At 38.4% G+C, this 16,178-nt stretch overlaps 1 protein-coding gene across 1 annotated transcript in view; it reads left to right on the top strand.

Annotated features, from left to right (window-relative positions):
- The first annotated feature begins 5,806 nt into the window (after positions 1-5,806).
- BMP5 (bone morphogenetic protein 5) overlaps positions 5,807-16,178 on the top strand; it is a 139,100-nt gene continuing 128,728 nt past the window's right edge. Inside the window, exon 1 of the mRNA XM_075864140.1 lies at positions 5,807-6,682. Within this exon, the coding sequence (XP_075720255.1) occupies positions 6,166-6,682 (517 nt within the window). The 5' untranslated portion in view covers positions 5,807-6,165. The remainder of the gene's footprint in view (positions 6,683-16,178) is intronic.

The raw sequence follows: 16,178 nt of genomic DNA, 5'->3' as shown, positions 1-16,178 counted from the left end.
CTCTCAACGGTGCTACACTTGGTGACAGTTCCCTTCGTCTCTTAGGGCAGGTTCAGACGTGGCGAAATTGCTGTGGAATTCCGCTGTGGACAGTCCGTAGTGGAAATTCACAGCAGACAGTTTGTCCATTGGTTTCCCCACCTTTTTAGTTATCTTCATGCAGACGTTGTGGAAAACTCTGCTGCGTACCATAGGCTGCGGTGCGGAATATGTGTCCACAGCATGCACTGTCTGTTGCGGACTTGATACGTACTTGTGGCGGAATTTCTCCATTGACTTCAATGGAGTTTCAAAATTACGCAATGAAATCCGCAGATGTAATGTGTGTTGCGTTGCGGATTGCTTTCAGGAACAGGATATTTCATCATTCTGGCTGGACCTATGTGTGTCAAGGTCTATACCCAGACTGGGATGGAATGTTTGAAAGAGAGCAGGGTGTGATCTGCACCTGAATCCGCAATGACAAATCCGCAGCATTTTACTTAACATTTTACCCAAATCCGCATCGGAATCTGCAACGCGGATCATGTGCGGCATTGATGCGGACAGTGTCTGCAGAATGCCGCCACGTCTGAACATGCCCTTACTCTTGTCCAATATGCAATCTCACTACGGGACTACAGAACATACCCAGGTCTACTTCCATACACTCAATCACCATCTCTCTAGGGCTCTAACTCTCAAAGGCTCGTACACGCTACCCCTCCAACTAAGTACTCCACCCAGTCCAGCTCAATCTAGGACAGTACTAACTAGGCCACATTTCAGGCCTACAGGGCAACCAGTCCTCACTGTAGCAATCTAAGAAGCCCACTAGAACACAGATCCTTCTAGATTCCACCAGGACCTACCTACAGCCTCCCCTGGGTTTGAGCACAGCAGCACTCACCCTCTTACTGGTTCGCAAACCCGGTCTGACTACTTTCACAGCCAAAGCAGACTCCCTAGAGCTAGCCCCTTAGGCGACGATTCACAGCATCTTTCACTGCTCCAGCTCTGGCGTACACGGAACACTTGCAAACCACCCTCATCCAAGTCCTCCCTCTATCACCCCCAGACTTCTAATGGTCATATGGCTAGCTAACCATCTATTACTTGACAGATTCTCTGGACACCGTTCAGCAAAGCAGCCATACTGCTTTCCTCGCTCACTTTACAGTAGACAACCTCCGTCTCAGATATGCATAGACCCTTGTCCGACTTCTGGTTCATCACCCCTACTGCAGCAGCCTCCAGTCTCCTTCACCTCAATGTAAAGGGACAAGCTCGCTCTCGATGGCAACCAGTTCCCAATCTAATTTTTACTCAGATCAATAGCACTCAGTTCTGACACCCCACACTGTTCTCTCGCACACCATCATTGGCGCCAAACCTGCTCCTTATATGGTCTCTCCTCTGTCCCCGTAAATCAAGATGGTGACGCAGCGTCTTAAGCCGCTCTGTCCCCTGCCAGCACTTCCTAGGCCTAGCATACCTCGCCTGTAACTGTAAGGGTATGTTCACACGCTAGCTGGCTTTTACGGCTGAAATTACAGACTGTTTTCAGGAGAAAACAGCTGCCTCGTTTCAGCCGTAAAAGCAGCTCCTCGTATTATGCGAGGCGTCTTTGACGCCTGTAATCTTGAGCTGCTCTTCATTGAGTTCAATGAAGAACGGCTCAAATTATGTTGCAAAGAAGTGCCCTGCACTTCTTTGCCGAGGCAGTCAATTTACGCGTCGTCGTTTGACAGCTGTCAAACGACGACGCGTAAATTACAGGTCGTCTGCACAATACGTCGGCAAACCCATTCTAATGAATGGGCAGATGTTTGCCGACGTATTGTAGCCCTATTTTCAGACGTAAAACGAGGCATAATACGCCTCGTTTACGTCTGAAAATAGGTCGTGTGAACCCAGCCTAACTCAGAAGACTCATTCATTGTCCAGTTACAGCACATATACACAGTCATCCAGCTGACCTAAAAGACAAAATTATAAGTATATCGAGAGCAACACGATATATATACATGCCCCACAGAAATAAATAACTGAGTAGTCTCTCAGCAAAACTTTGTAGTCCTCTTAAAGTGACAGGCAACTATTTACAAAAAGGATACATGGACAGTCCTCAGGATATAAATGGAGGTACTCAATTCAACCTCCTTGCAAATTGCACATGAGCAAACAAGCCTGGTTTATAAATGCTAAATTACATGATTATAATACTATATTTTAGATGTCTGAGTTTATTATCAAAAATCACTTGTGTAGTTTAGACGTGATGTGCCATTTTTAAACAGTCTGAAATTGATGATCATTGAATAAACAAAGATTTTTCTTATCCTGCATGTTGTTCCTTTTATTTTTATTAACTATTATAAACATAAATAGGATGTCATTTATAAAACTGTTGTTTCTATTTGACCTTTGAAACGAAAAAATAGGCCCAAAAAATGTTGTGTCCGTGAGATGTTTTCACATAGATGTCACATGATGTATGAGGAGTAAGAAAGCTCGTACAATGGCTATTTTTTTGTTGTACATTTCTGAAAATTGCTTTACACAATTTAAACATCTGGTGTATAAAGTCAAACCCAATTGAAAAAATGTTGTTCCAGTTGGAAATGGTGGATAGTGATATTTTGGCCTCAGTACCATTTTTGAAGTACACTTGCAACAATTCATAGTAACAACACTTTTTTTTATACATGTCCACCATAATGTGTAAAGTCATGATCCGGTTGTTTGAAAATTAACAAGATACTATAATTAGACATATAGCAGAATATGCCCATATAGTCCTGGGGATTAAGGTCTACAAAAGAAATCCCAAATCCTTCTTAAAAGAACAAACATCAATGAGAGTCTTAACATGGTCCTGAATATTACATTACATGCTCTTCAAGTCACCTGTGATCAAGGCTTAGGCAGCACATTCTCCCTGAGGAGAACACCTGAGAAAGACCACAGCCAGGGGTCCTGGAACTTTGTCACATAAACAGTGTGATCTGCTTACATACAATATACAAGCACACACATAGCTACTGCATATCATTACTTAATACTTGTGGATGGGTGGGTATATGGATAGATAGATAGATGATAGATAGATAGATAGATAGATAGATAGATAGATAGATAGATAGATAGATAGATAGATAGATAGATAGATAGATAGATAGATAGATAGATAGATAGATAGATAGATAGATAGATAGATGTTACTGAAATAAACCAATTATCCCACCCTGCTACCCCATGTTACTCTTAGGGCATGTTCAGACGTGGCGGAATTCTGCAGACATTGTCCGCATCAATGCCGCACATAATCCGCGTTGCAGATTCCTTTGCGGATTTGGCTAAAATGTTAAGTAAAATGCTGCAGATTTGTCGTTGCGGATTCAGGTGAAGAGTACATTCTGCTCTCTTTCAAACATTCCATCCCAGTCTGGGTATAGACCTCGACACACATAGATCCAGCCAGTATGATGAAATATTCTGTTCCTGAAAGCAATCCGCAACGCAACACACATAACATCTGCGGATTTCATTGTGTAAGTTTGAAACGCCATTGAAGTCAATGGAGAAATTCCGCAACAAGTACGCATCAAGTCCGCAACAGCCAGTGTATGCTGCGGACAGAAAATTCCGCACCGCAGCCTATGGTCCACAGTGGAGTTTTCCGCAACGTCTGCACGAAGATAACTAAAAAGGTGTGGAAAACAATCTACAAACTGCTGCGGATTTCCACTGCGGACTGTCCGCAGCGGAATTCCACAGCAATTCCGCCACGTCTGAACCTGCCCTTACAGGGGCTCAGACAGGTTGGGTTGTATTTGGCCCATTCTATAGCTTCCTACAAAAATAAGCAGTAACACAGCTGTTAGGTAACCACTTATGTTACTCCTCTGTACCTAAATAAATTGCACAGATGACATAGTAAAACTTGCACGTTCTATGAAGAAGTTGGGTCTAAAAATTGTCTGCCACCTTGGTTATGGCCACCTTTCATACTGATATGTGATATCAAGGTGTATTGTGCCAAATGATAAACTCAGCTCAGCTGAAAGTGAAGGTGGTCATTAAACAACTGTGGGCCGATGGTTGTTTTTCCCGACTGCCCCTGAAAAATTCACACTCTGCTCGGCAAGCATGCAAGTTTGTTTCAATGGGAGAGTGGAGTAAGCCATTACCAGACACCACTGGCAGAGGCTTATATCGTTTGGGAACAAAGGATCAGGAATCCAACTTGCCCAATCCTCCTTTCTCCTGCCAACTGCCATCGGGGAAGAGTTGGGAGGCCACCATACAAACACTGTAAGATCATCAACTGAGTTCTGTCTATTGTATATGGGCACCTTAAGTTCACACCAGCAATTTTTGAAAATTTATTTATTTATTTTTTACGGAAAAGATTGCCCATTGATGCGTAGACTGCATAATCTGCATGAGTTGCTCAATTCATACTCCATTGATCGGGAGTAAAAAAAAACAACAACAGTGAAACGCATATATCTTTCTAAAAAACATAGCTTTTGCCATTTTTTTTTCCATATTAAAGTGGAGTACAGACTGAACAATTGCATCTGACAAAATGCAACTGCTGTTCAATCCCTTCCTCATATAAAAACATGCAAGTAGACAATACCGTGAACATTCCCTTTCTCAACTCTGTGCATACATGAATAGTCTCATGTAATGAAAGTAATGAAATACTTTTACTGTATCTGTAGTCCCATGTAAACCACAGATAACATACATGATACCACAATTAATTGGGTCATGGTGCAGTAATTATATTTCACATAGTGTTTAATAACAAACTTATAATGTGACGTCTGCATATGTACTAAGAGATTCTACTTACTTCCATTGCCTTTATGGTATTTTGTGGGACAAATAGTGCAGGCTTCTAAATTATGTGCAATTTATTAGAAAAGGCTATACAATATGTGTCCGGATTTACTGGGATACACAACCTGTGGGGTCAACCTGCATACAGTGGGCACCTGCCATGGCCTTGATTACTGGTAAGAATAGCGGGTATCTTGTGTAGTTCTAGGGCAGGCAATACAAAAGCTTAGAACTGTTCTGCATATGAAATATTCAACGTTTTTATTGGAGTAGCAACATTTCAGACCCCTGCAATCCCCTGCATACACTAACCAGAATCTATTTATAAAACATTTCCATTAAAGTCTAATTTGCAATTGTTGCAAAATTAAATGCAATCTATTGTTCCCTGTAAATAGCCATTTCAGGCTAGGGAGAGGCCAATCCTCTTTTTCAATGGGATTATTTGACAGAAAGCCTAAAAAATGTCTGTCCCCATGATCACTACTTTATCTCACTTATATGTAGTTCTGAGAATCTCTAGAAAAGTTTACACACACACACATATGTGTGAATGATACTTGTAGCTCTATCTGAAATCTGCCCTTTTAAAAGCAACAGAAATCATATTGTTTAGTGCTGCATAAAACTAAATACAAGTACAACATAAACCTCCTATGCAACTTCTATTAAAAGAGCTAATACACTACAATAATGCATAATACCAATGAGTTGCAAACACATTCAAAGACATCATGTATTTGTTGCCATAATGATTTACCCTTTGTAGTGAGTGTAGAAAATTGGAGAAGAAAGCTGAAGGGGTTAATGGTGCTTTGCCTTACTGGTCTCAGATTACAATGAGAAGCCTCTTCTTTCCCAGCAGGGTTTTGCTTACATTGGTCTTTAGATCTCAGTAGAGGAGCGCTGTATATTTATATGAGCACTACATGAAGGTGGAAATAACAGAAACAGCAGCAGCAGGGCTGTACATGGACTTCTGCAGAATAACAGGGAGCTCCTGAGGAAGGATGAGAGGACACACATGGTAACGTTATCACGACGGCAGAGCACTATGGAAGCCTAGAGTCCAAGGTCTTAGAGCTAAGGACAGTTGAGCAAGAAACTTGATGAAACTTAGCAACTACTGTGACCTGTATTAACTAACATGGAAATACTCAGTTCTGTTCATGAAAGAGACGTTTTCTACCTCCAACAACTTCTATCCACAGCATAGTGACAAGGAACAGCTCCAAGTGGACTTGGCTGGTGGTGACATCTCAAGAACTTATCTCCAGAGATGTCCGATGGACCAGTGACATTGACGTAAGCAGTGTGTCGTCTCCTTGATTAATGAGAAGTCTTCTCAGCTCCAGAGGTAGTCAGGAAAGAAGCAGCTCGAGAGATATGGAAGTCCTTGGGGTAATGCTAGCCATATTTTGTAGCTGCTGCTGCCTTGTCCAAGGTTTTGGGGAAAATCATGTGCATTCCAGCTTTATCTACAGGAGACTGAGGAACCACGAGAGGAAGGAGATACAAAGAGAGATCCTCTCCATTCTGGGCTTACCTCATAGACCAAGGCCCTTCTCACCTGGGAAACAGGCGTCCTCTGCACCACTCTTCATGCTGGACCTATATAATGTTATGGCAAATGAAGAAGAACATGACATGTTGGGGTACACTCTGAGTGGGTCTATGATAGAGAGCAGAGGGCTAAGGAGGGGATACCCAGCAGTGGCCAATGGTTATTCCAGGAAAGCCCAGGCTTATCGCACAGCCCCACTGACCACTCAGAGCCCCCCTTTAGCCAGCCTGCATGATACCAACTTTCTCAATGATGCTGATATGGTCATGAGCTTCGTCAATTTAGGTAAGGAAACACATCATAAATGATCATATAGTTGTTGAAGATGCAATGTCACCCCTAAATTCACAGAATGGTCTATGCACAGTCTCTATATAGATGAAAATACAGTACTAAATGTTTGAGACGTAAATCCTGTTCTATTCAAACGTTTCAAACAAATTGTGCTCTGTTCAAGTGCTGCTTGTTCTGTAAAATATCATTATTTGACAGATACTTCTATTTCCTTAGTACAACATCCCAAACCAAGCCTCACCAGGATCTCCGATCCTCAATACATTAATATACAGGGCTAGATCTCACTTAGAATCAATCTCATTTCACATCTTAATAGCTCCACACAGTCTTCATTTATCCGCTGACACATTATATACATTATCTTGCCAAATCATCAGAAATCCAATTTATCAAACTTTCCCCAACTTCTTGTAGTTCTGCAAAGAAAAGAGAAAACATTTGACAGGTCACATCTTGGACTGATCAACGCTGCTTTGTGGTTTATGTTGAATTCTTAAAACAAACATGATGTAAGATACAAGTCTTCCATATGGTCTAGCTGTAATACATGATTCTTCTCTATTGTAACAAGTGTAGGATAGTGTATTGGTTGTTCATTATGGTGGACGATCCTTGCTCTCTAGCTGCCGAGGTTAGGATCAGGGTAGGAATTTATTAGAATTATCAATCTGCCTGCGCAAGGTTAGGTAAGAAATAAACAGAAGCTGCGTTCAGATCAGGAGGAGTAGTTGCCAAATGAATATTTTATACCAAGAAGTTACAAAATAAACATTTGTTGCTGAGATACTGTAGTCGAAATAAAATGTATCAACTTCTTCCCGTGCATCACAGTGTATAGCCCTGCTTGTATGACACACACAAAAAAAAAAATCTACTTTTGAGGAACTACAAGTTAGGTATGCCGACTGTCAATACCTGCTGAGAGTTGGTCACAGTAGAGTTTAAAAGCCGCTTGTTGCCTATTTTTACGTGACTGTATTTAGGACATTGAAACTACATAACAGAACAATATCCATTCCAGAAAATAAACCAATATCATTACTGTAGTAATAACAACAATAATAATAATATTAATAATAATATTAATAATAATTATTATTATTACATTTATTACTATTATTATTATTATTATTATTATTATTATCCACGTTAGTAAAAAAAAAAATGCCAAACAAAACAAACACATTAAAAAGTCCCCCATGGATGGAAGCATAAGTATTTTGTTTTACACTCATTAATACCGAATATTAGATATTTTATGTATTTCATATTGAGGAAATTAATAGTATGTAAGTATAAAATGTATTTTGTAATTTAGCTAAGACATGTAAGACACCGCAGTGAAGAATATCAACACATGTGTATATTTGTATAGAGAGAGAGAGAGAGAGAGAGAGAGAGAGAGAGAGAGAGAGAGGGAGAGAGAGAGAGAGTGTGTGTGAGTGTGTGTGAGTGTGTGTGTGTGTGTGTGTGTGTGTGTGTGTGTGTGTGTGTGTGTGTGAATATTTGCCTGTCTTTTTATGTAATGTCTATCTATTTTCTCTAATATCTATCTATCTATCTATCTATCTATCTATCTATCTATCTATCTATCTATCTATCTATCTATCTATCTATCTATCTATCTATCTATCTATCTATCTATCTATCTATCTATCTATCTATCTATCTATCTATCTATCTATCTATCATCTCTCTCTCTCTCTTTCTCTCTCTATCTATCTGTCTGTCTATCTCTATCTAAAATCAGATGTAATATGTTGTATATAGTATACTCCTAATTAATATGAAACCTTTGCATTGAATATATTGTACATTCTAAATTACATAAACATTGTCCTTAGTGCATCAGTTAGAGTAGGAAAGTTACAACGAGTTAGGGGTCTAGCATGGGGGTAAGAGACTGTTCTGGAAATAGCAGGAGCAGTCTGAGCTGTAAAGTCCCAGTGTTTGGTGGGATTCAGGAAGGAAATGATTAGTAAAGCATGGTGCACCCCAAAGAGCATGTACTGGGCACGGATCTGACATAGCAATTCTGTGCTAATAATATTATTATGACATAAGACAACACAGGTTTCGTGAAACTTAAACAGAACCAGATATTGGGAACAAAAGCTGCAATTGTATTCTGATTCTGTGTTCATAAAGCTCCCAGTGAAAATCATGTCTGAACTTCTCACCTCTAAAGAACACATTGACTGGGTCTAGGACTCGAATAAAGGGAGACCACTCCAGTAGGCACAATTATACATATTCATGACTTGGATAAACAAGTGGGTGAGATTTAGTCTGAGAAAAAGCAGTGACTGGGACAAATTCTCGGAAATTATTTTTATGTTTCTTTGCTGTAGACCATGGCCTGGTCACTAGGACAATAACAGCTGCAAACTGTAAATACTCTTACATACCTGAACACATAGAAAAGATGGCACACACACACAATTATGTTGTGTGTGTGTGTGTGTGTGTGTGTGTGTTTTTATACTGTATATTGACAATTTTGTGTGTGTGTGTATATATATATATATATATATATATATATATATAGTGAATATATATATATATATATATATATATATATATATATATATATATATATATATATATATATAGTGAATATACAGTGTAAGCAGCACATAACTTGTTTGCTGAGAATGAACCTAAAATTGCCTTTATTTTCACAACTTGCATTTATAAACTGTTTAGTAATATGTCCTTGTTTTATTTAAAAACTACATTTGGTACAATGATATAGACGATATATATATATCTAGTGTTTTCAGTTACCTCCTATAATTTCTGATCATGTAAATAGCCCCATTAGTTTCTTGTGGGTGGCACAATTTCCTGCAAGTTTAAATGGTCTTTTTGGTCAGAGGTAATTTGTGAGAAAAACAGAAGCTGAGTTTATGTCCAAAAAGCAACGAAATAAATCAGTGGAAGAAGAAAGGCAAATGATTTAGCATATGCTGAGTGATGAATATAACGTATTAATATCATTCCCACTGACTGACTCCACAGCAGCTCCAAGTCGCGCTCCTCCGCGGGGAACAAGCTGAAGCCTCAGACTCCAGTTACTCAAATCTAGTTTCTGCTATACAAATCAAAGAAATAAACGTATATATGTATATACCAGATACCTTATATACAACATGTATATAAAAACCACAGATTGTACCTCTCTGTACTGTTATAATCTCTAGTCTTAAGTAGTTTGAAGGCAATTGCCGGTTGTTTCATCATTGTTATGAGATGAACTTGATATTAATCTATTAATAAGGATCCAATATCTGTTTTTAATGTTATACATTATAATCTGTAGTCTGGAATAATCTGTAGCCTATTGCCATTTGTTATATCGTTATAATGAGCTAATCTTGTTATTAGTTTAATAACGTTAGCAGTCCCATCCAAGTCCCTGTATATGACACTATAGTGGTGCATTTCGAGAAGGCATTTTTCCTATTTGTACATGTTGTAGTGAGGCAGACATGTCAGAGATGTTAGTACAGTGAAGTCTCAGTTTATATAACCATTATATTATTACTATAAATAATTCTATAGGACCCTGACACATCTCGTGCAATTACAGGGTTACCGAAACCATTTACAGGAGATCAAACAGGAGTTAAATTAGAGCTGCGCCCCTAATAATAAGAATAGTGCTTTGTTATTGCTGCTAAAGGAATGAGCTCATCCTAAATTCTCCTAAAGCTAGTCCTAATTCTTGCCGGTAGTGAAAGAGTTTTCTGGATTATGTAGAGAGTGCAGATCAAAGCCGTGGACGGATCAAACCATATTGACTCCATCACATCATTCTGCTGTAATTAGACAACGTTTCTGAAGATTGGATGGGGACAATAAAGGACATCACCCAAGAGCAGGAAGGACACTGGGGGGACACATTCTGATCTCATTTGTGGAGCACCACCTAGTCCTGGAGCTAGGCAGGCCACTCATTGAGGTCAGGAGAGCGCATTCCTGCCCATTAAGGGTGACTCATGCTTAAATCAATTGGTTCCGCTTTTAATTTCTACATCAAGGTTTAGATTAAGGTTTAAGCATTTGAAAATGATCAGTTTATGAAGTGCCAATTTCAGCCTCCCAGCGCAATATCCATCCCCAGGGTTTCCTTGGGTTGGGTCTCTTTAAGTCATTTCAAATGATTTCTTACAACGTTTCTTCATGTCCTTTGTTCTTTCTTCTAAAGTCCTTTTATTACTTGACAATTTTATTTGGCCAAAGGCAAGAAAACTGTCCAGCAAGACAGGTGGAGGCCACAGCTCACAGCTTTCATCCTTCTTCTGATACACAGAAACGAAGACCCACCAAGGCCATTAGCCTATATGTAGATACAGTAGATCTATGCTGAACCATCAGATATTTATTCCACAAAGTCCAGCTCAGTAACATTTGACATGTAATTAATATAATCTATTCTAGTTACATAAACATTTATTTAGTTATATAATTATTATATATATTATTACACATATGAAAGTTACCTAATGTTAGTATACATATTGAAGACCCAAATGTTAGTATGCAGTTACATTCCATTAATATACTTATTATATGCATATCAAAGAAACCATTAATATTCTATATCATATGTTACAGTTGTATATTTTTTTATAACAAATAAATAACAGACATATTACAGTTATATACATATTTCTAGTAAGATATATGTGGTAGTCACTTATTCAATATGTTGCACATATAATAAATATATTTATTTACTTTATACTTTTTTTGACAGTTATCTTTAACTATTATACATATTTCACATACATAATATATATATTGCACCTATGTATATGTACAGGAAATATTTGATGTAGCAGAGCTGAGTTTGCCATTTGACACTATTATACAGTACCACAATATTCTATCTGTAGGTTTAAATAGGACTGCAAGGTTCTCAGTAAGGTCATATACAGAGTTTTGTTCAAATTTGCTGTCATGTACAATTCATCATTACAGTATTAGTACATGTTACAGTTAAATATATCTAATGTATATGTTACAGTAGAATATATCCAATGTATATACACAAAAATAAATAAATATACATATATATATATATATATATATTATACACACATATCATATCTCTAAATAATGCGCTATATATATATATATATATATATATACACACACACATGTATATGTGAATAATAATAAAAAAAATAAATAAATAAAAAAAATAAAAAAAAATATATATATATATATATATATATATATATATATATATATATACACACACACACACACACAGTATATATGAGAAAGGTCCTGGACACAAGGAATGAAACGTGCAATTGGGCTAATACAGGCCAAATTTTTTTTTTTTTTTGGAGTGCTGCCTATTTTCGTATTATATATCACATTGCTACATATTTTAATATTATGGTTAGATTTAATTAATGTATATATCACACTTATATAATAAATCCTATATATTATATTCCTTTAGACTCATGGGTGCACACGGGCAATATAGGGCCCCATGCAAGAACAGCATATGGGCCCCTTGATATCAAATAACAGAGCATCCCCTGTCATAGAGCATACCCTTATGTTTTCAACAATCCATCAGTAATTATGAGCTATAAAATTCATTAGCTCTGTCCCTTACATGCAATCTATCAGACAGTAGGACTCTGCTATCTGCTTTTGAGGTAGCAGAGGGTCCCCATACCTGACGGGGCCCCTCTGCAGCTACAAAGATCACACATGTGGTATGTCCACCGCTGTATAGACTCTATTGTTGCAGCTCCATATAATTAATAAAATCACAATACAGTTTTATATAATTAATATACAGGTAACACATAATTAATCTGCAAAATACAGCGTCTTATGATTTATGTGCATTACATTTTCACCCTCTCACTGTGACTATATAAATACGCTGAGTTATCATTGTAACTACCAGGTCAAATACAACCTGAGAAGTTTCATGTTATAATATGTAATTACTAATATTATAATAGAATATTTGTATTCTTATGTCATTTATATGATCTGATACTAAAGTGTCTCACTGATTAAAAATCTAAGCGCTCCATATTTTATAAACCAGCCTTATATAAACGTAATGTATAACAGAAGGTTACACATCATTCTGCGTTTGTATCTTGTTTGGGGAATGTAACTGGTTGCCTCTTATTAAATTATAACATATATCATTAATGCTACATTTCATGTGTTCCCAAGTATTCCCTGAGCATATTATGATGTGCTGCAGGGTACAAGTCGTGTTTGGCATCTCTCAGTATAATAATCTGTGCCCCCCTATGGTCCAGCTAATCTTTTATAATAGTAGTAGTAGTCGTGGGAAAGCTGCTTTGTACTACAACTATAAGTGGCAGTGTGGTGACTGGATCACACTTGGGAGGAGATCAGAGGGAACAAGAAGTGCCATTGTTCTCTACCTATATTAAGAATGGCCCAGGCTCAGTCACAGATTATATTTTATTGGTTATGGCTTAGGGTTTACCCATTCACTTTGCTCATAAAATGAAAGGTTTGCTACAAACAGACCATGGAAAATAAGGATAGAATATGGGTAATGAGATTATCAATAGAGAAGGGGGGTGACAAAACTTCCCATGGCACCAGTAAATTATTTGGGGGGGGGGGGGGGGCATCACATTTTTGCAAGTGGTATTTGAGACATTATTATAACACTGTTGGTAATTCATCTGACCAGGGACATTGCTATAAGGGGTACAGATGTCGTAATTGCATCGGGCCCTGGTGCCTAAGGGGTCCCTAAGGCCTTACTGCCACATAAGATAACACCAGCATTATAAATGTCACATGGTCGGCGAGGGACCCTGTTACAGATTTTGCATTGGGGCCTAGGATTTCAAGTTATGTCTCTGCACCTGATGAGATGTACAAAGCAGTTGTATATCTAGTCATAAGTAAATCAGGAAGCTATAAAATGTGCTACAGTTCTATGACAGCCTCCGGTAATGTAGCTGTACAAAGATCTGGCCATGCCCCTTATTTGAAAAAAAAAACTCTGATTTGTATCTGTTGGTTATAGGTGTTAAAGGGGTTTTCCCACGAAGGACATTTATGACATATTCACACGATATGTCATAAATGTCAGATAGGTCCCTTTGTCTGATCTTGCTGCTTCCCGGCCACTTCCTGATTACATGGTCGGGAGTTACGGAAACAGTGTAACTCGCTGAGCTATGCTGTTTCCGTAAGTACCATAGTAGAGAATGGCAGTTACGGACGCAGCGTAGCATGCGAGCTACGCTGTTTTTATAACTACCATTCAGTTCTATGGGGTTTACGGAAATAGTGTAGCCAGAGGTGGGACACGCAACTATCTGACATTTATGACATATCCCGTGAATATGTCATGAATGTCCCTCATGGGAAAACCGCTTTAACAATTAACTTCGTATTTGCTGACCTTTCATACATGACACCTATTGTATTATGCATTACCATATTTTTTAGCATTGCTAGTATATTATATATTATAAATAATTTCCTAATACATAAAAGAAGAATACAAGATTCTTAATCTTTAGGGCATGACCAGACGTGGCGGAATTGCTCTGGAATTCCGCTGCGGACAGTCCGCTGCGGAAATCCGCAGCGTACACGTTTCTCCATTGCTTTCAACACCTTTTCCTTTAGGTTCGTTTACACGTTGCGGAAAATTCCGCTGCGGAGCATAGGCTGCGGTGCGGAATTTGGTGCCCGCAGCATACACTGGTTGTTGCGGACGTGTAGCGGACTTGTTGCGGACTCATTGCGGAATTTCTCCATTGACTTCAATGGAGAGTTAAAGTTCCGCAATGAAGTCCACAGATGTTATGTGTCTTGCGTAGCGTATTTGTTTTCCGAACATGACATTTCTTCATTCTGGCTGGACCTATGTATTTCTAGGCCTATAGCCAGACTAAATGCCCGTAATCACGGCCCGTTATTAGGGCACAGGCAGGCCCATAGAATTCTATGGGGCTCCCGTAATTACGGGTGACTACGTGTGTGCACCTGTAATTACGGGAGCGTTGCTAGGCGACGTCAGTAAATAGTCACTGTCCAGGGTGCTGAAAGAGTTAAACGATCGGAAGTAACTGTTTCAGCACCCTGGACAGTGACTTCCGATCACAATATACATGAACATGTAAAAAAAAAGAAGTTCATACTTACCGAGAACTCCCTGCTTCTTCCTCCAGTCCGGCCTCCCGGGATGACGTTTCAGTGCAAGTGATGGCTGCAGCCAATCACAGGCTGCAGCGGTCACATGGACTGCCGCATCATACAGGGAGGTCGGGCTGGATGTTGAAAGTGGGACGCGTCACCAAGATAACGGCCGGGTTAGTATGAATTTCTTTTACTTTTACTGTGGAAAGGGCTTCCCCTTCTCTCTATTCTACACTGATAGAGAGAAGGGAAGTACTTTCACCTCAATACGCAACAGCTAGTATGCATCAATTTACTGCACATTTTAGGCAAAGCCGCAACAGAATCTATATATATTTATTAGTATACAGTATATACGATTTCAAAGGTTTACATAGCTTTTAACCCCTTCCCGCCGCAGGCCTTTTTCAGATTTTCATTTTCGTTTTTTCCTCCCCACCTTCCAAAAGCCATAACGTCTATTTTTCAGTTGATATAGTACTATGAGGGCTTGATTTTTGCAGGAGGAGTTGCAGTTTTTTGTAGCATCATTTATTTTGCCATATAATGTACTAGGAAAGGGTAAAAAAATTATTTGAGGGGTAGAAATGTAAAAAAAAACTGTGCTTCCTCCATGGTTTTTTGCGCGCAGTTTTTACGGAATTTACTGTGCAATTAAAACAACATGTTAACTTTATTCTGTGGGTCAATACGATTACGGCGATACCAAATATATATAGTTTTTTCTATATTTTACTACTTTTACAAGTAAAAACCTAAGTGTAAAAAAGAAAATGTATTTTTTGTTGCCAAATTCCGAGAGCCATAACTTTTTTATTTTTCCGTCGATTAAGTGGTATGAGGGCTTATTTTTTGTGGGATAAGCTGTATTTTTTAATAATACCATTTTGGTGTACATGCGACGGATTGATCAATTTTTATTTCATTTTTTGTGGGAGATTAGGTGACCAAAAAATAGAGATATCGGTGTTTCAAATTTTTTTTTACTGCGTTCACCGTGTGGGTTAAATAATGATATATTGTAATAGTTCAGACTTTTACGGACGCGGCAATACCAATTATGTTTATTTATTTATTTATTTTTTACTTATGCTCTAGGGCGAAAAGGGGAAAAGGGGGGTTTTTTGAACTTTTCATTTTTTTATATTTTTTTTACACAAAAAAAACCTTTATTTAACTCATTTTTACTTTTTTTATTAGTCCCTCTAGGGGACTTCAACCAGCGATCTAACGTATACGAATGTATTGCAGTATATTGTGATTCTGATAGGCTTCTATTAAGCCCTGCCGGGGGCAGGAC

The sequence above is a fragment of the Rhinoderma darwinii genome, chromosome 4 (assembly GCF_050947455.1).
Source record: "Rhinoderma darwinii isolate aRhiDar2 chromosome 4, aRhiDar2.hap1, whole genome shotgun sequence".
NCBI lineage: Eukaryota > Metazoa > Chordata > Amphibia > Anura > Rhinodermatidae > Rhinoderma > Rhinoderma darwinii.
This window is presented reverse-complemented; position numbering and strand designations above follow the sequence as displayed.